Here is a 22,130-nt window from a genome sequence, read left to right on the forward strand (position 1 = left end):
CTCAATTTCTTTTTTACCAAAGAGCACCACGGAATGGGAAATTGCACCAAGGCAAATGATCGAAAGCACCAAGGCAAATATGGAGGACACCAATGTACATGAGGACACCAAAAAAGCAAAATAGTACCCACCTTGTCTGTACAATCCAAGCTTGAAAAAAAAAAAAAAAAGCAAAAAAAAAAAAAAAAAGCTGTGTGGCCGCGTCAATTCCGGAACTTTGGTCTGACCAGAGACCGAATATTTTGTTTTGGCCTAATACAGGGTGTATCAAAAAACAAACAAATATGAAACCCATATGTAAAAACGTAAATTACAAAAAATCTAATAAAAAGTTAAAGATCACGTGAAACACCAATGATACCTTGATTGTGTGTCTGTGGCCACGGATGACTGAGCATTCGTTGTTATTCTGTCAAAGGTCAAGGGCATGTGGAACAGCTTAATTTAATTTAACTTAATTTAAGAAGACATCCTTTTCTTTAAAACAATTTATTCAATTTTGACAGTGATTTAACCACTCTCATTGTTGAAGTTCACCCCTCCTGGCCTAATGCCTTCAACGTGGCCACCACCTCTTTCCACACAAAGCTCTGCACGAAATCTAGTCCATTTAATTTCAACCTTTGCATAACAAACCAGCCAGCAATCTTAGCCAGGTAAAACTTGGCCCAGTACAGGTTTTGACCCTTGACAGAAAGCAACGAATGCTCAGTCATCTGTGGCCAGACACACAATTAAGGCATCTATGGAAAGAGGACACATTGGTGTTTCACGTGATCTTTCACCCATTTGACATATATTTATTAGATTTTTTATAATTTACATTTAGGCCAAAAAAAAATAATATTTGGTCTCTGGTCAGACCAAAGTTCCGGAATTGACGCGGCCACGCGGCTTTTTTTTTTTTTTTTTGCTTTTTTTTCTTTTCTTCAAGCTTGGATTGTACAGACAAGGTGGGGTACTATTTTGCTTTTTTGGTGTCCTCATGTACATTAGTGTCCTCCATAATTTGCCTTGGTGCTTTCGATCATTTGCCTTGGTGCAATTTCCCATTCCTTGGTGCTCTTTGGTAAAAAAAATTGAGGAGGGGCGGAAATAGAGGGCGCTGTTGGAGCTACCGCGGAACATTTTGGAAAAAAAAAAGATCGACGCGCATGATTAAAATCGACGCGCGCGCTGACCAGAGACCAACTTATTTTTTTTTTTGGCCTTACCTTCGGGTTTTTTTTTTTTTTTGGATACATCCTGTAGATATTGTTTGTGGAAATTACTGCTTATCAGACTCAAATTTTCTAGTGTTTCCCTGATTAGGCCAATTTCACACAATGTCATATTAAACGACACACATACTGTCTGAGAATCCATATTTTAAAGAATCAATTTCACTTTTAGTTACCTCGTATTGTACAAATGGCGCCCTCTATTGTCAACAACAATCCTTACTGCGTCAAATATTTAAACATTGGGGATACCCATACTTACGTTTGGTAATGCTAGCAAATAGCAAAGTCCCAGGGTCAGGTCAAAGTTCATGACCTCTAGCGCAGCTCGTAATAACACTGCAAAAAAAGATATTAAGAAATATGAAAAAATTCGGAGACAAATTAATATGTACATGACCCTCAAAATGTAAACTCAAACTAACTTGAAAAGACATTTACCAAAGTATGATTTTAAAAATCCATTTCATGAGGTAAATGAAGAGATTTTTCAACTAAACCTTCATTTTGAGCTCCGAGATTCGGTTCACTGGTCCCCTCCATTAATCCAGCGTGTAGTATATCCTGGCTTAACTTCACTGGTGTCCCGTCAGTTTGAGTTGCACGGTACAGACCATAGTTCATTTGTTCCTGCATTAAATTAAAATACAAGACTATCACATGACAGAATTTGAATGTAATTATTTTAGAAATAATGCTCTAGGACCTGAAAAGAACTATTTCACCAACTACAAAACTTGCCAGCAGGGTGACCGTAAGGTCATGGCCAAATTCTGCCCAATGCACTTCAAAAATCTGTCAGATTTTTATCAAAAATCTGCCGAATTCCCCAGAAGTACTCGAAATACACTACAAACACTCAAAATCACATGCAGATTTGTATTATTGCCTTAATTAAGGTTCAAATTACATTATAAACAATTTATAGTTACATAAAGATGTAATGAAATCGCGTAAATTGCAGGCAAAACGCGGTTGCTTCACGACAAAGTCTGGTTCCCAGTGCACCTCAGCACCTAAACCAGGCAACCTGTCTGATTATGCAAAGATTGACGCTTTTTCAAACAAATGTACCATTTTTTTTCAAATGTGCTGTTTTCTGTCAAATATCCATTTTTGCAGAATTCTGCCAGAAATCTGCCAAAAAATCCATTCTGTCAAATTTTCAAAGTTTCAAACTTGTTTTTTTAACAAAAAATCTGTCAAAAAATCGGCAAAAATCGTCATCCTGCTTTCAAGCTGAGCCTATTTTTTTGGCTCACTAACCACATAATTCTGTGAATCTCTCCAATTCTTTCAGCCTAAGTTGTCTAAGACTTACCTTGCCGATGAAGTGATTATCGATCACCGTCCGGTAAAACGGATGGCAGCCGTGATACTCCATCTTAGCGTTCCCGTGACCCCTGACCCCGTATTCCTCCGCCGCGCCGTGGCTGTCTCCAGCTAGTGGACGCATCCACTTCAGCGTATCCTTCCACCATCGCCGGTCGCCCACGGCAGCTAGTACAGCTTTGGTCGTGGTGCCTGTCGCTGCGAGGACCGCTTTAGTCGTGGTGCCGGTGGCCGCTAAGACTTGTCTAGTTTTGGCCGTTGTTTTGCCGAGAGCCGCGCGAAGAACAGTCTGGTCCTCATGCTGAATAAATTGAAACAAATCAATATACAGTGTGTCTAAAAAAAAATGCAAACAAAATATAACGGAATGCCAGACGTAGAATGTGTATTAAACCAACACAGATAATATAGGTATGGTTTGAAAGATATGCCTTTCCACTTTAAAATGAGACATCAAATGTCCAAATCTGAGTAATTTTCCAAGAGTGGTCAAATTGACCATGGGACCAAGTTTTCAATTTTAGGCATTGGGACAAAGGTAGCCTAAAGCCCGGTTCATACACAGCGCGAAAGCGAACTCAAATGCGAATTTGTGACGTCATGGCAAGTATTCGCGCTGCGAATTCGTAAAAATGAACACATTTCAACTCGGGCCAATTTCGCAGCGAATGTTTCATGATGTCAATTTCGCTTCGCATTCGCTTTCGCATGAAGTATGAACCGGGCTTAATGGCCTCAGTGTGGATATTTGCCTGGCCTACAAACAATGTGTTTGGTGAGTAAACACAATTCTAAACACTTTCTTGCTATCAGTTTGTAAATATGTTTACATGCTAAGCATTTTTAGCATGAGGTTATCACCTCAAGAAAGTGTTTAGAATTGTGTTTACTTGCTAAACACATATTTTGTAGGGCCGGGCAAATATCCACACAGAGGCAATTAGGCTACCTCTGTCCCAATGCCTAAAATTGAAAGCTTGGTCCCATGGTCAATTTGACCTCTCTTGGAAAATTACTTATAACTCTGTCAAAAATTATCAGATTTGGACGTTTGAAGTCTCATTTCAGAGTGGAAAGGCGTATCTTGCAAACCATACTTATATTATCTATGTTGGTTACACATTGTACGTCTGGCATTCCGTTATATTTTGTTTGCATTTTTTTTTAGACACACTTGTATGATACTTCATAGTATTAAATTAATTAATTTGAAGGTTAGGCCAAAAAAAAAAAGTCTCCGGTTTCTGGTATGGAGCTTGTCCAAAAAGTGGTGCGGCGACGCAGCTCTTTTTTTTTTTTACCTGACTTTTTTGCCTCAAATGTCGGCTGATGACTGCAAATGGTGCCCGACTAAACTTAGTGCAAATATATGGGAGTCCAGAGAGGCCACATAAAGCTTATTCTCGATCATAACCCCATCTAAAAACACGTTAAAATTGTGCAGCAGCAGGATTCCAGTCCAACCAGTGAGTTTGGCGGTTTTGAGACATTATCTTTCATTGGACATTTTTTTTTTTTCATTTTGCCAACGCGCATGGCTACGGCGACGCGCGCGCGCATACCAGAAACCGGAGACTTTTTTTTTTGGCCCTAGGTTGATCTATTTGAACACTAACGGTATGTTTTAACTCACTGATAACAGATAATATTTTTGTTCACAAACAACAAGCCAACGACTTGTGTTTAGAAAGTAAAATGTGCACAGCCGATCTACAGACTATACAATTCGAACTGAACAAATGTTTCTGAAGTTGCAGTTTTACCTGCAATGGTTGTGTTTCTGTCTCTGTTTCCATAGCAACAGTCTCTTCCTCCTCCTCATCACCAGGAGGAGTAGTTGTTGACGCACGTGATGTTGAGTGAGCATTCACTGACAGGCATAATATCTACAAACGCAGAGAAAGGTCAGAGGTCAACAGCCATCTAAGCCAAGCTACATGGGACAAGTTTAATTTGAAGATAAAACAAAAACATGTTCTGATGTTTCACATAGATGTGGGCAACTGAGTTATACATGTAGTAACAATAGTGCGTATTTATTAAGCGCATGTATCCACCAGGACTGGTGCTCAAGGCGCTACATCATTATTACCCCTGCTCATTGGGCCAATGAAACATTCCAAATACCATCTCAGCTCCCTGGGGAGAATACAGCTCGATGCAGCCTGTTAGGCGCAAGGAAGCTAGTTCAATCACATTAACCATCTCTGCCCTCACAGGTACCCATTTACTCCTGGGTGGAGAGAAGCAACGAGTGACAAAGTGCCTTGCCCAAGGCCTTACCCAAAGGCTTTGTGATTGACTTGTGATTGACTTGTGAATTGACTTGTGATCGACTTGTGATTGACTTGTGATCGGCTTGTGAATGACTTGTGATTGACTTGTGATCGACTTGTGATTGACTTGTGATTGACTTGTGATTGACTTGTGATCGACTTGTGATTGACTAGTGATTGACTTGTGATTGACTTGTGATTGACTTGTGACTGACTTGTGATTGACTTGTGACTGACTAGTGATTGACTTGTGATTGACTTGTGATTGACTTGTGAATTGACTTGTTATTGACTTGTGATTGACTTGTGATCGGCTTGTGATTGACTTGCGATTGTCTTGTGATTGACTTGTGATTGAGTTGTGATTGACTCGATTACAGCTTTTGTATGGGTGACACATATCGTCTGAACACAGAATCACATTTCACTAAGCAATTACTAATTTTAATAAATTTGTTTATTTGTTTCCTACCTGCATTTCCAAAGCATTCCTGGCTTTCAGGATGACCTCAAGTGACCCCTCCTCACAATGAGCCAATGAGAAGGCTAGAAGCTCTCGTCTAATCAACAAACAAAAACCCGGAAAAACAATGGCCTCTAGGAGCTACCATAACAATTAATAATGTGGTGTGAATACAGTGCTTAACACCAATGTCTCAAAGCGCTTCAAAATTGTTACCCCTGTTTATCAGGCCATGAGACTAGCTTCTGCAGCAGCTCGAGATCAACGCAATCTGATCTCTCTAAAAGGAACCCATTTACACTCCTGGGAGCGGTGGAGAGAAGCATTGTGGTATAAACGTGTCTTACCCAGAGTTGTAATGACTCGAGTCCGATTCGAGTCACAATTTTTGGTGACTCGACTCGACTTGAGTCCCTGTGGGACAATGACTTGACTCGACTCGAGTCACTACGAGCAAATGACTCGACTCGACTCGAGTCCCTCTTTAGAAATTCCAACACGAGCGAAGGCTTATAAGACTCGAGTCCCAAACACAAAAGCAAAACTATTTGCAATGACTTACGGTGCAAAATTTATGTTCACGTCACTTTGCGAATGCAGCACGGTACAGCGGCCGCTTGTCGCGTACAAACATACAACGTGTCACAGACTCCCACCTTGTGGTTCTGGAATGCACAAAATACTATCCCGGAACCAGACTTCAAAACACATTATTTTTCCAATTCATGGTTTCATCATTGGCTTTGGGCGATTTCTTATTATTCGAACGCCGGCTATATTTATGCCCTCCTTTTAAAAATTAAATAGATACGTGCCAACTTTAAATAATCAGAAACAGTTTTGTATAAAGCAATTTGGTTTTGATGTTGTCAGCGATCAACGAAAAGAATTCTAGACTGGAAGCCAAACGAGATAAGACCACAGTTTCACTTCTTGTTAACTGTTAGTGATACAACTGACTTTCTTGTCTCTATTTGTTATACATGTATAGTGTTCTAATATTTGTGACTCGAATTGACTCATGGTAAACATTTGACTTGACTCGACTACACACTGTGACTCGACTTAACTCGACCTTCTTGACCTAATGACTCGACTCGACTCGAGCCACTTCTTTAAAATGACTCGACTCGATTCGAGTCACAAAAATCGGTGACTCCACTCGACTTTCTTGACCTAATGACTCGACTCTACTCCAGTCACTCCTTGTGAAAAATCAGTGACTCGTTACAACCCTGAATTTGCCTAAAAACAAAAAAATATTAAGTCACTCTATCAGTATCTTCCTGGTTATTTCCCACGTCTTTAGCCCCTGCACCTAACATTGTACCATATAGGACAGAATAATTTAAAAGCACCTGGACATTGGTATTAATAGGTCTCTCAAAGACGGCCATCTCTGTAGAAGAACTACAACTGCGTATTTTACACAATCAAGCACGCATTGCGCAGTGTTGAAAATGTTCCAAACACGCGCGCTTGTTGCTCGAAATGTGTTCGAAATACGACGCAGCCGATGCGCGTTATGCAAGTTGACGCTCAAAGTGCCGATGCACGTGGCTGGTCTGTAGGAAATGACGTCATTTGAGAGAGACCTATAAGGGATTAAATGTGAGCTTTGATTGCCTGTTTTACATTAAACACTCCGTTTAAGACCGGTTGGAGTCTGGATACTGATAATTACCCGAGCCAAAGGCGAGGGTAATCATCAGCACCCAGACTCCAACGGGTCTACAACATAGTGTTTAATACCGACCAAGCACATATTTATTCCCATTCATAAATACTTTTTCAGTCAAAAGATCAAAGCTTTTCGGTCAAAAAGTCAAAACACTGCAAAAATTATAAATTTCCAACGATTTTGTTCAACAAGTTTACTTCATGTTTTTTTGCAACACCCCTCTTGCTATATTATGGCCATGTCGTAAACAACTCTTTATGTGGAGATTGGCGTGCGCGTTGCACGTACTGCGCGATGTGGCACAGAACGCAGCTGTGCCAATGTAGTGTGAATCTAGGACTATGAAATACTGACTCACTGGTAGTATTGCGCATGCCTACGTGAGGATTGTGAACGTTCAATTAATAAAACGGTAACTACAAGACACTGGAATTCAATGGAGTCCAAATTTTATGTGACACTGGAAAAGTGTTTAAGACCAGCCAGCCGGTCTTTATCAACCATTTAAAACCGGCCACGTGACGGGCTCTCGACCAATAGGAATTAGTAAACTGTCTTGGGTATTTATGAATAAACGTAATCTGGTGATGACTTTCTTGTGACTCACTTTGAGGAGAGATCCCTGAATTCGTCGGCCATGGCTAGTTTGTAGCACACGCTCCACCCAGGACTATACCCGGCTTGTATCAGCTCTACGCATGTATGATGCATTGCCCGGTAGTCCGCAGCAGCTAATGCAGCCTCCGCAACTAGTAACAGCACTTGGCCCTTCCTGTCTGCTTCATTGGTACCCGAGACGCGTAACAGTTTGGCTAGACGAAGGAGCTGTACAACACACAAATCCACAAAAAATACTGGTGAAACTTCAACTATCAGATTTCAGGTTTGCAAACGGCGTTATCAAATTCAAGCATGCAAGCCAAATCTGCCGATTCACAATGCAGTGCGCCACCAAGAGTTTGCCATGGAGAGTCCATTTTTTAAGTTTACGGTCGACGAAACACGGCCCATTTGAACAAGTGTCCAGTGTCAGTAGACAACTTGAGCTAATTTGTTATAGATTGGGGCATAGCGTTCTGCCGCCTCACAAAAAACACCACATTGATAAAAAGAAAACAAAAGGGCAAACAGATACTCGAATCACACGCACGAAACTACTGACCGGAAAAACGAACAATTTCAAATGTCCCGCTCTGCGAATTTGTCGATCATCTCCCACAATGCACTGGGATAAGGAACTCTCCGTGGCAAACTCTTGGTGGCGCACTGCATTGTGAATGGCCCGAATTGTTAATTAGGCAACCGTACTAGTAAGACGGACATTATGGGTTCAACAATTAAATGTCAGGCATTCTGTCAAAATAAGACTGTACTGGGCATAGTCAGTCATGGAAAAAAAAATGAAAGACACAAAAATGGGGTAGATTTTTTTTTCCAATTTTTTTCTATCGATATTTGTGCTCTTTGATATGTTTACTACATATATTTTATAGGAATAGTATAATAATCGTGGAAACAAAATGAATTTTTAAGCAAAAACATTGGGCATCTTTCATTTTCATCAAAACAAAACTCGAAACTCTTTTCCTCAGTCCTATTGGAGACGTCAGTGAATGCAAACTTTAAACAGACTGCTAACAGAATGTCTAATTGAAGTGCAACAAACAAGTAGTGGTACTTTTATTATCTTAAAATTTATCTTTATTTTATTTCGACCTCTGCCCAGTTGTCATTCTGCTGGAACACCTCTCAAATTTTCTTGTTACCTGTTTCGAGTCTTTGTATGAGCTTGGCATCGACGACAGAGCTTTCTCGACCAACTCGAGACGGTCAGAACAGAGTCTCACTGAAACAAATCGAAAAGAAAATCAAAAAAACTTATTATTCATTTGTTCATTCAGGTCAGGGGTGGCGGAAATGGGGGGGGGGGGGGGCAGGCACTTGCCCCCCCCCCCAGTTTTACCCAAGTGCCCCTCTTGCGGACATAAATATGCCCCCTTGAGCATAAATGTGCACCCTCGAGATGAAAACAAAACTTGCCCTAAAATTTTGGATAATTTGTTTTCAGTAACCATTTCCCAAAATGGTATAGAGAGTTCTGATATGAACGAGGAATATGAAAACCAAGCCCAAACCCTGATAATGCGTAGTTTGCATAATGGCCGGTTTAAGAAGAGCGCCCCCTATTTTGGAAGAGGGAGGAAAACCGGAGAAAAACCCTCGTGGCACAGGAGAGAACCAACGCACAACTCTACTCACTTCTGATCCATGGGCAGGCCAGGATCCGCGGCCAGGATTCGAACCATGGTCACCTTGGTGAGAGGCGAGCGCTTTACGCACAAGCCACCCATGCCACATATGAATTAGGGCACCCCTCCCCCCTCTAAAAAAAATAATTGACCTGTCCATTTCTGGGCAATATACCGTGCACACAGTGCAAGTGACAGGCAGTGTATGTTAAAGTCATCATACACTAATGTAAATAGTGACCTTATGGAAATGGCACAATTCTGCTAGATGCACTTAATAATAAGGGAATAAATGTGTGCTCGGGAGGTTTTCATCACTCTGTTTAAGACCGCTTGGAGTCTGGGTGCTGATAATTACCCGAGCCGAAGGCGCACATACTTATTCACATTCATAAATACCTTTTCGGTCAAAAAAATCTAAATTTTTTTGTAAAAAAACCCCGATTTTGTTCAACAAGTCCACTTCATGTTTTTTTAAACACCCCTCTAGCTAAATAATGCAGTGTCCAGCTGGCGAGTAAAATGTAAACAACTCCTTTATGGAGATTGGCGCGCGCGTCGTACAGAGTGCACCTGGGGCATTGCATTGTAAATTTAGAACTATAAAATTCTGACTCACTGGTAGTATTGCGCATGCCTACGTGAGGATTGTGAACGTTCAACCAATAAAACGGTAAGAGGCACTGGATTTTTAGGAGTCCAAATTTCATGTGACACTTGAAAAGTGTTTAAGACCAGCTAGCCATGTCTTTATCATCCGTTTAAGACCGGCCACGTGGCGGGCTCTCGACCAATAGGAATGGGTAAACTGTCTTAGGTATTTATGAATTCTGTATTAAACAAGTGAACAATACATATTAAATACAGAGTGTTTCTGCCCTTTGATTTCAGAACATGATTGAGCATTTTAAAAGTTCCTCATGTTGGATGTACTAACAATACAACAGGGAATTGTTTAGCCTTGGCGGAGGTTGCGCTCTCTAGTGCTCTCTAGTTTCTACGTTTTGCCCCAATGATGAGGAATTGTTTATCTGAATTTTTTTTTTCACAATACTATTTTTAAAATGTTATCATGTTTTGTTTTAAGGGATCGAGTTTAGGGATCCTTTTAATTTTTGGATTCTTCCAAATCACATGTGGGGAATGTGGCCCAGTGGTTAGGGTTTGTGACTCATGATCAGAGGGTCAGGGGTTCGAATCCAGCTGCTGGCCATGTGTTGTGTCCTTGGGCAAGCCACTTTACCCCACTTGCCTCTCTCCACCTAGGAGTATAAATGGATACCGGCATTAGCTGGGGAGTAACCGGCGATGGACTGGCATCCCATCCAGGGAGAGTAGAAACATACTCACTACTGGAGATGAACGCCAGCCTGATGGGCCATATTGGCTCATGACCGACTTTACTTTCTAAATTCCATAGCCTTGGCTAGTCTCTTGTTATACCTACCTTGCAGTGGCAGAATGGAGACATTGTAGTCATCCAAAAGTGCCAGGCTAGCGATGAGATCTAACTCTTCCTGAACGCCTGGTGGACAGTCATGTAACAGCTGAAGACAGGACCTGATATATATGAGAAAGACATGGGAGCAGTGGTGGCACCAGACTCTAAATGGTTTTTTTTTTTGGGGGGGGGGTTTTTTCAATTGGGGGCAAGGAAAAATGGGGGGGGGGGGGGCAAATCACAAGAAATCTCAAGCCTGTGTACGCGCACGTGCCCATTGCCAATGGTCCTGAAATAAGCCACTAGAGCAACTAAGAGCAGTCGTTTTTCTGAATGAGAAATGTATCAAACCGCAGAATGGTGTATTACAAATGTATAACAAATATACAAAGACTGCACACTATCTACGGCTGTATAAATGCATGTTTGGCGTGTTTTGTCTTAAGTACCAATGTTTTAATGCTTTTATTGGCCCAAAATTTTATGAAGCTTAACAGCGAAGAAAATAAACATAATTAACCTACTTGTAGATATTGGGTTTTGCCCTTCATTGACATTTTTTTTCAATAATCACAGTATACTCAGTGTTGTCCCAAGCGATTGTGAGAAATCAATTCAAAAACTACTCAGGTGGGACTCGGACCCACGACCTCCTGCTTACTAGTGCAGACATCTTACCAGTACCACTTGACCTAAACATATGCTATGCCCCTTTGACCTGTATCGACTAATGTTATGCATCGGGTCGGATTGACCAGGCCAGAGCGACCCGAAACATTAAAGATATTAACCAAATCCGAACCGAAACCGATCTGAACTCCCCTAATCCAGCACGACCCGACCCGACCAAAATTCAAGCACAAACCGACCCAAACCGACCCGACCTGACCCAAAAAAACCTTGAATATCTGGCTTCGGCAACTGAGTCCGCTTTTTGTGCCTGAACTTTTTCCTGCTGGTGGGCCTACACGTTATAGACTTTGCATGATAGACGGCAAACCACATAAACATTCGTGCGGTGGGTTGACGTTGGTCGTACCAGGCACAGTAACTCTGTAATAATATTGCACCACTATTTCGTTTTTTTTCCCGGTTTATTTCGGCTTTTGCACAAGATGGCTTAACCGAACCGACCTGACCCAAAAATCGCAAACGCAAAACCAAAACAAACCCGACGCGACTGAAACGATGGACAAACCGACCCGACCCGACCCGAAGTCGGTTTCGGGTCAAGTCGGTTTCGGGTCAGGTTTGCACAACATTAGTATCAACCAATTAAAGTGGATGTGGTTCATGCATATCAGCATGGTGCCACATACATCAGTGGCAACCAGATAGGTCTAAGGTAAGACTAGTCAACAAAAAAACAAATTCAGATGAATCTGAGAATGAAAATTGACAAGAGGGTTTTTTGGGGAGCCTACACAAAATTTACTATCATTTCAAGGACAGGTTTAATTTCAACACTAATGCATCAGGTCCATGTAGTAGCTTTCATTATAATGATGACTAATGTGGTATCAAATGGAAACTGACAGCAAAGGCTTTCAAGCATCGAATTTGATAGTTCATATTGATCTTTCCTAATTGAGTTTGTCAGTTATAATGATGTCATCATGAAAATGTAATAAATTAACGCTGGTTCTATTAATTCTTGCATTAGAGAAAAGTATTTGCTAACACAATACAACAAAGACTGAAAATGATGTAAATGGGACAAAAAGATGAAATTTAGGAATTTAAAAACCAGAAGCATCCAATCGCAGGTGTTATACATGTACCTAAAAGTAATAAAACACTTTGTGTCTTTGCTGCAAGATTTGTTCTAAATGGTAAATAAAAAAGGCAAAGAAAGGCATTATGAGGAAGCATTGCAGTCAATCACGAGTCCAGTCACAAGTCCAGTAACGAGTAATATGGAATGACCAAGGACGAATGCTTTTGTCACAGTCAATTTTGATATCTTGCGATTTTGCGACTGGAGGACTTGTGGGGACTTGTGGGGACGTGTGGGGATGTGTGGGGATGTGTTGAGACTTGTGAGGACTTGTGGGACTTGTGGTGACTTGTGAGGAATTGTGAGGACTTATGACACATGTGTAAGGACTTGTATAAGGACTTGTGAGGACTTGTGTGGAGTTGTGGGGACTTATGGGGACTTGTGAGGACTTGTGTGGACATGTGTGGCTTTGTGAGGATGTGTGAGGACTTATGAGGGTTTGTGAGGAATTGTTGGGACTTGTGAGGACATGTAGGAACTTGTGCATGAGGACGTTGTGAGGGCTAGTGGGGACTTGTGGGGTATTATATGACTTGTGATGGACTTGTGTGGACATGTGTGGCTTTGTGAGGATGTGTGAGGACTTATGAGGAATTGTGAGGACTTGTTGGGACTTGTGAGGACATGTAGGAACTTGTGCATGAGGACCCTGTGAGGGCTAGTGGGGACTTGTGGGGTCTTATATGACTTGTGATGGACTTGTGGGGGCTAGTGGGGACTTTTGATGGACTTCTGTGAACTTGTGAGGACTGCTTTGATGCTGAACTGCTTTGATGCCGAACATTCTTTTGAGAAGAAAAATATTGCTGATACCTGGCTAGATCCATGCACGAATCCATCAAATCAGCGGACGAGTTGAAGTATTCCCTGGCCGCTGACAGCACCAACTCCACCGACTTCTCATAGCTGATCCTTGATGATGCAGAGGATGCCATACCGCCATGGTTACCGGAGGCCGGATCTTGGGATGAGGAGCGAGTTAGCATCTCACCGGCAAGCTGGATATTGGGAAGGGAGCTGGATCCTAGAAGGCTCTCGGTGTGGATCTAAGACAGACGGTGAAATTAAAATAAGAAAGAGTTGAATTTGACTTCAACTGATGCCAAATCAGAAGTCACCAACTGTGTCACGCACTGCGTTATTGGATTCGAACCAGCATGTTGACTAGGACAGTGGTTAAGTGGAAAGTTGTCTGCACTACTTTACAGGAGGTTGGGGGTTTGAGTTTAAACTCAAGTAAGTTTGAACATTTTCCTTACAAGCTTCCGGAAAGCATTGAGCAAAAGTCCCCCCCCCCCTCCAACTGCCATCACCACCACCACCCTCCCCCATCACCACCACCACTCTCCCCCACCCCTTTTGGATACCCCACAGAACAATATGCATTCCTGATTTGAAGCAATCTTCTCTTAAACTCTAACAGAGCTCAACCCATCAAACCCCAACGTCATGTTTTGTTGGAATCTGTCAGGATGGGTACAGTACCCCTCAACTGACAGTCTTTAACATTGGGCTGGCACACCTCCAGAAACAAAGTCAGAAACTTGTGTGTGCAGTTTCCCATATGGTGTTGGAATTTGCCAGGATGGGTATGGTTCCTAGTAAATCATGCTAGGGAGTTAAGGTTAAGAAAGCTCTAAGCAGCTTCATTTTTTTTTTTAAACCTCATTTATACCTCATAGCAAAGTTGCGGTTCTAAGCAGGTGTAGACTTTCCGCTGTAGCTCCAACATGTCCCTCAGAAGCTGCTTCCACTCCCCCGCATTCAATGGAGACTTCCTACAAACAGGTGAATGTCAACGACCTCAAAATTGAAAACATCTTCATTTTCTTCATCACTTATTCAACACTACAATAACGGGGTGGTTCTCTAGCCATACGTCCAAGTTGCCTGTTTTCTTTTCGATTTTTTTGATAGATTACCTTCGACCTTGGTTTGTGACCTTTGACATCATGATCATATGGGGGTTCACATGTTGCATCTATGAGTGAAGTTTGGTTGCAATTGGACTTCAACTTTTCAAATGAGACCAATTTGACATTTTCAGGTTATTTTACAACTTGACCTCGGATGACCATTGACCTCAGTATGTGACCTTTGACATCATGATCATATAAAGGTTGCCATGTTGCATCTATGACCCAAGTTTGGTTCCAATTGGACTTCAACTTTTCAAATGAGACCAATGTTTTGAAACTTTAACGAATATACCACATACATAAATAGTTACGTATGCTCGGTTGGACATGCGGACAGACATAGTGATTGCATGGTCTCCTTCCTGAACTTTATTCAGGCGAGACAAAAATGGGTAATTGATCTTCATCCTAACATACCGGTCACAAATCTGTTAACAAGTTTAACATTGCTTTGACAAGTTAACGTACTAACAAAAATCGGCAAACTTCCAGCCATGAGCAAATGCACTGCATGACATTTTGGTCGGTAACCAGCTTCTGCTAAGCAGATATCTTCTGCATGTGCTTACCTCCTAGCAGCTTGTCTAGAAAGTCGGATCATCAATCCCTTGGCCTGATCTTCATCCTTCTCAGAGTCTCGTATGAACCGCGGAGGTTTGGGCACCTCGTGCTTGATCAGGATCTCGGCAGCGCGGAGGTGGTCTGAGAGATGTCCGAGCTGGTTGTGGAGGGCAGAGATTTCCTCCGACTGCATTCTGTTTTAAAAAAAATACATCGAGACAGGTCTTGAGAAAAGAGGCAACAATTATCTTAGAACTACCCTTGGGCACAAGCAGACAAAATGAACCAGCTGATAGTGGAAGGATGAAGTTACCTCCGACTGCATCTTGATATGAAAAACACTCATTGAATCTCAGAAAATCTACCAATTGTAGTTCCAGATCGCCCTTATGCACACTCAGTAGAGGGCACTTTTAGAATTACCCAGCAATAGGCAATCTACCAATCACATGATAGTTCAAGATCCCCTTACACACACTCAGTAGAGGGCGCTATTCAAAAAGTCCAAGCTGAATGAGATTTCTTCCGACTACATCCTGATATGAGAAAAATTGAGACTAGAGATAGAGACAAACAGCCAAACTTCTTATCCCATATGCACACCCATAAAGGGCGCTTTTCAAAATGTCTACTCAGAATATTGCTGAAATCTCTTGAGGTTAAATGGAAAATCATTGGTGAATGAGAAAATCCTCAACCAAAAAATCACATAACCTGACACAAAAATATCTTGATTATGTAACAATTCTTCAATTTTTTTGTAAGTACTCTGACCCAAAGCTCCGTCTTGGCATACACTCCAGTATGGCCAGTGCCTGGCTTAGCTGGTCATCCCGATCGCTGGTATACACACACTGCAACGCTAGAGTCATCAGATAGTCACTGTCTTTGATGATACCGCCCGTTACCTGTTCAAAGATAACAAGAAAAGGTTAGATTTATAGTAAAAACGTTCACGGAATGCACTCATTTCTACTCCCTTGATTCAGAATGACTATTCACTGGAAGTCTTTTCATGCATCTGGTCTGCACAACGGGTCGGATTTAGCCCATTCATTAGGGAATAACAGTGTGAGAACCTAGTCTTCATTACTATACCTCATACATATTCATGATCGAGAGCCGAACTCTCAATGGTCAATTCACCATCACGTCACCAGATGTTATTTTTGCTGTTTACCAAGCGCGCGCGCGAGGATTCACGCACAGGGTTAATACGCATGCGTAGTAGACTGTCTTTACCCGTGCGACAGTCTACTACGCATGCGCTTTACAAAGCAATCGTGGAACTGTCGCACAGGTGTAGTACGCACGCGCTAGCATCGCCCAAACGAGCTACACACGAAGAGATGGTTAAGGTTGCACGGCGCGTTATTTTCCCGAGCTCAATGAAGCCGAACTAGAGAACATTTATGGACAATAAAGATGCCTCCTGTACAAAAGAATATTGTACACAAACTACTGTATTTACAGCTGCACTGTATGGTAAACGAACCAGTGAAGTTGAGCAAAAAGATTCTTTTGGTGAACTGGACAAGTTTTTCACACAAAAAAATATTGTTTGAGGTTCCTTCATGCAATGAAAACAACAAACAAATCAGCGCTGAATATGTATGAGGTATAGTAAAACAAATATAACATGGTTTATTTCGGTTGGACAGCCGATATTAGCTCCCCTCGGTATTGAAAGTTGACAAACTAGTTCCCTCGGCTTCGCCTCGGAAACTAGTTTGTCAACTTCCAATACCTCAGGGAGCGAATATTGACTGTCCACCCTCAAACCATGTTATATTTGTATACTGCGTGATAATGACCGGGTTGGGGGATGGCCGCTGTTAATGGACAGAGCCAGGCCAGGTCCATTAACAGCGGCCATCCCCCAACCCGGTCATTACCACGCAGTGACGACTAGGTCCTCACAATGTTATTCCCATTAATAAATAAATACCTTTTTAATGAAATAAACAGTTAAAAAGCTCCAATTTTGTGACTTTTCTTTCGGCGATATTTCTAGACTTTTGTGTGTTCATGATCAGTGGCCATATTTCAGTTTATGCGTGGTACCCTGTCTCTTATACCACCCTAGCCACGCCCAAGCTGCGCTGGACGACGTCTTCATTGCATTACGACTGATATCCAGGGTATGAACTTCTGTTGCCTTAGGGAAACAAATTACAACTTTTTTCATATCTTTACCTGATGGAGGAAGCTGTGTCCTTGTGTCCAGAATTACAAAGATGCTCAGTTCAGAAAAAATAAATATGTCCATGGGCGACGTGTACACAGAAAAATAAACCACAGAAAAATCCACACTTTCATTGTAAACATCCTCAGTACTGTAGTACAAACATGTTGTTTTTTGACAACTTCTTTACGCGCACCCATCCACACGACTGTGTTGCGTACGCGCATGTAAGTCTTTGCACGATGTGGTTGAGCGCATGTGTACTGCTGTAAATTTGGCCAATCATTTGGCTTACATGAGGCTGGATCAACGCTGGTTCGGGGGCCAATTATTCGCTTGTTCTTGAAGTCGGTCTTTATATCACCGTTAATGCACCCCCACATGATTGAGTCTCGACCAATCAGAAGCCACCAACTATCCAAGGTATTCTCTAATGTCTATTCACTGGAAGTCTTTTCATGGATCTTGTCTTCACAATGGGCCAGAATTAACCCATTCAGTTGTGAGGTGATCCTATACGACAGCACTCCCTGATTTAGGGGAGTCAGTCAGTCAGTGAGTTGGTGGGACAGTCAGTAAAATGGGTACAAAGAAGCCACAAGGCTGGCCTCTAGGCAAGCAACAACTAATACGATTCACGGTCTTGTATACTTTTATGTTGTAAATTCCACATCCTTGCAAATGTCACCCAAAACATTGGAAATCGGGCATCTGTTTTGACTGTAGTTCTTACCGTTGCTTTTGAGTTTTCAAATATCATCACACAATTGGTCAGATCCTCCTGTGGAAAAACAATATCAAAATAATTAGTCAAATTAATAATGCTTTTAAAGGTAGCGTCCATCATTTGCAATTTGTGCATTATGTTCATTGAAGCAACAAAAGTTCTCAAAACCTAAAGAAGGGTGCTGAACAACTAACCTGATGAAGTTTCAGCTCAGTGAATGCTGTATGTTTTGAGAAAACAATATTCTAGGATCTCGATTTTAAATCAAAAGTTGCCGAGTCATGTTTTGAATTGGGCCTGAATTCAGCGTACAAGACACATTCTCATTCAGTCGATTGCAGCTACGCGATGTCACGCACCGAACCGGCGAATTATAGCAACCGTGCGCGCGTCGTGTCAATGCTTGTGCGTGCTTCGCCAAATTAAAAATGAACTACTAACAGAAATTTCCAAGGACGCATCGTTGAAAATGGCCTTCTTTCATTGATTTCTTTAAAATGACAGCATGCCATAAAGAATAATTTCACAGGGAGTTTAGTCCCATTAATATCTTTCAAAAAGTATGCTTTTCAACAGTAACTACGTCAGTTACTTTTTGGATAGCTGCAAATGATGAACTGTGGCTTTAAGATAACCCACACAAATCAAGGTTATCAACAAAAGTCATGTGATCATCAACATGTGACTTGTACTCAACATGTGACTTGTAAGTTTTCACAAGTAAATATATTTGCTAATTCATATTTTCTGCTTATTCAGATCTCAGAAATTTTTGATCAGTTTTTTTTATTAAAAAAAAAACTTTTACAGGAACCAATATTCCTACCTTTGCAATACTGAGCATGTACTGTGTCAGCAGCTCTTTCTTCTGCCTGGGGACCTGTTTCTCACACCTCTCCAGAAATGGTATCACCCACCGCTTGATATTCTTCACGTACATTTCCTTGGGAGACTGGAAAGAGGAATGAAACAATATGGGTGTTCATTAATCCAAAACTTGAACAATTCACCCTTCGATATTCACTCTGTGTACTTCAGGAGAGCACCCCACAAGATACAACCATGAACAACATTTCTCTCCAAAACAAGCTCGATTGGATCTCGGAAGCTGCGGGCCAAGGAACGAATGACCTTTGACCCCATAGCTGTAGGTCACATGTAGAGGTCACGACAGACATTTTTTTAATGTTTGACGAAGGCCAACATGTTGACGGTGCTTCCTATGTCATTTGTGCTTATTTGCATTTATTTGCGCATATTTGAAATTTCACATTATTTTGAACTTGACCCATGATGACCTTTGACCCCAGTTTGGTCATGTGACATGTTGGGGCTGGGATACTGATACTTTTGACAATGTTTGCTTGAAATCGGTCCAAATATGTAGGAGCAATAGACAATGTGAACGTTTGTTACCAACTAACCGCCTAACTAACTAAACATGACTAACTAACTACTAACCTACATGTACGGACTAATAGAGAGACATCTGCAGCTAAAAATGTTGAATACATGCACTCATGTTTCCAAAATTAAAAAAACTTCAAATAGAGCTCTTCATATTGTTCTTTAAAAGTTTCACCTTTATCACCCACAAACCTAATATTTAGTTATCTTGACACAATGACATTGGCCCAGCGTATTCGATTTCAACTTGGCTGCCAGGCTTTTAGGGCAAGCATTGGTGTTGCCCCGGACTATTTGTGTCGGAAGCTTGACCAGATCCAGCCTGGCGATCGACAAACGACTAGGGCAAACACATGGGGTAACTTTATAATTCCCAAACCAAAATGTCAAATCTTTAAGAATAGTTTCAGCTGCAGAGCTTCCGTCTTCTTGAATGATGTCCCTCTTGCCATTCATTCAGGCTCTGATTATTCTTTTTGCTGGTTGCTGAAGGAGAATAGGGCTTGAATTAGAGCTTTTTCTTGGTACAAGTTTACCTTGTTTTCTGCCAGAGTTGTTGCTGTGCAATGTGTACTTGTATTTATAATGTCTTTGAAGAGGTAGGGGGTGCTCATATTTTTAATAATTCGCATGTGTAATTTTATCACTTCTAATTATTACTCCATTTTTAGTCTCGTCTTTTTATCATGCTTTCAAAAATATGATCAGCTGGGATGATGTTTGTCAGTTTCAGAATTTCAGTGCAATTGTGTAATTGCATATGTATTTCTTAACTTATTGTCCTTAACCATAACTCCTTAGGCATTTTTGCTAGAATATATAATCTCAATCCTGCAAAATCTTCCAATTGCATCCATGTAAAAATTGCGTACAGCCTCAATCCTCCAAAATCCTCTGTTGTTTCTTGAATGTGTTCCTTGGAGGGGTGACCACTGCCTCAATCCTGCAAAATCCTCCAGCAATCACTGTCAATATGTTGAGGCAGAGCCAGTGACATCCTGGAGCAGTGCGGAGGATTTTAAGTACGATGTAGGCCTAAATTTATGCGAGGCTAAACATGAACAACACAAGGTCCAGCCTAAGACCTTGACACGGCGCATCCTCCAAAATCAGCCACACACTTTTGCCATGTAGCCTCCTCCTGCAAAATCCATTTTACAAAGAGGATTTTGAAGGATTTGGGAAGGTTAGCATTAAGATTACTTGTTTTTAAGAACTTATTGTTGTTCTTATTGTCAAGGCGTGGTCTTTGTTAACATCGTTGTCTTGACGTATTTGTTTGTAACGTGAGGGCCCCAAATGATCAGCTTCTGCTGTATGGGTTACCCTCATTAAAGATGGTTTTAAATAAATAAATAAATAAAACTAGACAACTGAAGCATTTCAGCAGAAGCCTGATTCGGTAAAATGGAGACAAATTGCGCAAATGAGACCAAATTGATATTAACTGCACATTTGAGTGTTTGCAAAAGACTTGAGGCAACATATTGAGGTTTATGAATTGTTGTATTCAAGTGGGAAATTATTTTTACTGACAATTTATTTCATGTTCGTTCATTAAGACCTGACATTTGGGAATGATGATCGCCAGATGTTTTTATCACTGCGTAGTTTATTTCTTTGAAATGAGCGACAACTTCCAGTAACTTTCAAAATTTGGAAAGATAGCTGCACATGACTTTGGATAGCTACATGTATCACAAGGTCATGAACATGTGTTAATGTAAATTGCCCAAAATCAGTACCTGAAATATTTAGGGTCCCCCGACTTTTTTAAGCCCCCAAAAATGTTCATTAAAAAATACACCTTTGAAAATATCAGAGCCAAAAAGCAAAAAATTATAAAATCTGATTGCCCTTACCCCTAACAGTCCTGAATCCTCCAACTTCAATATAATTTTGCACACCCCCTAGGGAGTGAGTGTTACTTTTCTTCGAGTTTCGAGTTTCGACAACAAAAGGTACTTTGGCAGAACATGTGTTGATGATGAATTTTGGTCAATACTGATGGTATTCAAAAGTGAAAGCATTTTTTGTGTTAAAGCCCGAGTCCATCACTTGCAGCTATCCAAAAAAGTAACTGGCGTAATTATTGTTGAAAAACATACTGGTTGAAAGATAGTAAGGGGACTAAACTCCCTGTGAAATTATCCTTTCTGGCAAGCTCTCATTTTGAAGAAATCAACGAAAGAAGGCATTTCCAACGGTGCGTCTTAAGAAGCACCCCTATGTTCCGACTGCACCCTCATTTAAATCAGTAGTTCGTTTTGTTATTCGGCGCAGCGCGCACAAGCATTGGAACGACGCACAGGCGTGCGTGGTTGCTATAATTCGTCGGATCAGTGCGCGGCATCGCGTAAAGCTGCAATTCAACACAATTCGAAACATGATTTAGCAACTTTTGATTTGAAATTGAGATCCTAGAATGCTGTTTTTCTCGGAATATAAAGCCGAAGCTGAGCTGAAACTTCATCAAGTAAGTTGTTCAGTATCCTTCATTAGATTTTGAACACTTTTGTTGCTTCAAACGAACAAAATGCACTAATTACCAAAGGTGGACTATAGCTTTAAACCAAACAGAAACTTCATTGATTTGTTGCTGAATGTCTTTCATTTTGTTAATAACAGATAAAATATTAAACTGACGCCAGGTAAGTCCCGTGTTTGTTCTTATTACAGCGCAAACACAATGTTATTCAGTAATCACCAAGTCGTTTTATTACAAACTTAGTAGGGTTTTTCTATATAGTCTGGCCTCTTGTTGACAGTGGACTCGAGAATTGTAATTAGGGAGGAAACAAAAATAAATCATGTTCAAAATGAGCGTGGACAAAAAGACTTTGGATATAAAAAGGGAGACTCTCTGAAGCCAAATGTCCTTCCTAGATC

The 22,130-nt window shown here is 41.1% G+C and overlaps 1 protein-coding gene across 1 annotated transcript in view; it reads right to left on the minus strand.

Annotated features, from left to right (window-relative positions):
- LOC119740664 (neuroblastoma-amplified sequence-like) overlaps nucleotides 1-18,792 on the minus strand; it is a gene marked incomplete at its 5' end in the record, with an annotated part of 34,078 nt that extends 15,286 nt beyond the window's left edge. The window contains 14 exons of the mRNA XM_038216040.1: nucleotides 1,483-1,559; nucleotides 1,721-1,850; nucleotides 2,542-2,853; nucleotides 4,316-4,438; nucleotides 5,301-5,388; nucleotides 7,580-7,797; nucleotides 8,739-8,818; nucleotides 10,669-10,781; nucleotides 13,256-13,488; nucleotides 14,118-14,220; nucleotides 14,931-15,116; nucleotides 15,697-15,830; nucleotides 17,841-17,888; nucleotides 18,661-18,792. Of these exons, the coding sequence (XP_038071968.1) occupies nucleotides 1,483-1,559; nucleotides 1,721-1,850; nucleotides 2,542-2,853; nucleotides 4,316-4,438; nucleotides 5,301-5,388; nucleotides 7,580-7,797; nucleotides 8,739-8,818; nucleotides 10,669-10,781; nucleotides 13,256-13,488; nucleotides 14,118-14,220; nucleotides 14,931-15,116; nucleotides 15,697-15,830; nucleotides 17,841-17,888; nucleotides 18,661-18,792 (1,977 nt within the window). The remainder of the gene's footprint in view (nucleotides 1-1,482; nucleotides 1,560-1,720; nucleotides 1,851-2,541; nucleotides 2,854-4,315; nucleotides 4,439-5,300; nucleotides 5,389-7,579; nucleotides 7,798-8,738; nucleotides 8,819-10,668; nucleotides 10,782-13,255; nucleotides 13,489-14,117; nucleotides 14,221-14,930; nucleotides 15,117-15,696; nucleotides 15,831-17,840; nucleotides 17,889-18,660) is intronic.
- Between the last annotated feature and the right edge of the window lie 3,338 nt (nucleotides 18,793-22,130).

Source organism: Patiria miniata, unplaced genomic scaffold, assembly GCF_015706575.1.
Source record: "Patiria miniata isolate m_02_andy unplaced genomic scaffold, ASM1570657v1 HiC_scaffold_10, whole genome shotgun sequence".
In the NCBI taxonomy this organism is placed as follows: domain Eukaryota; kingdom Metazoa; phylum Echinodermata; class Asteroidea; order Valvatida; family Asterinidae; genus Patiria; species Patiria miniata.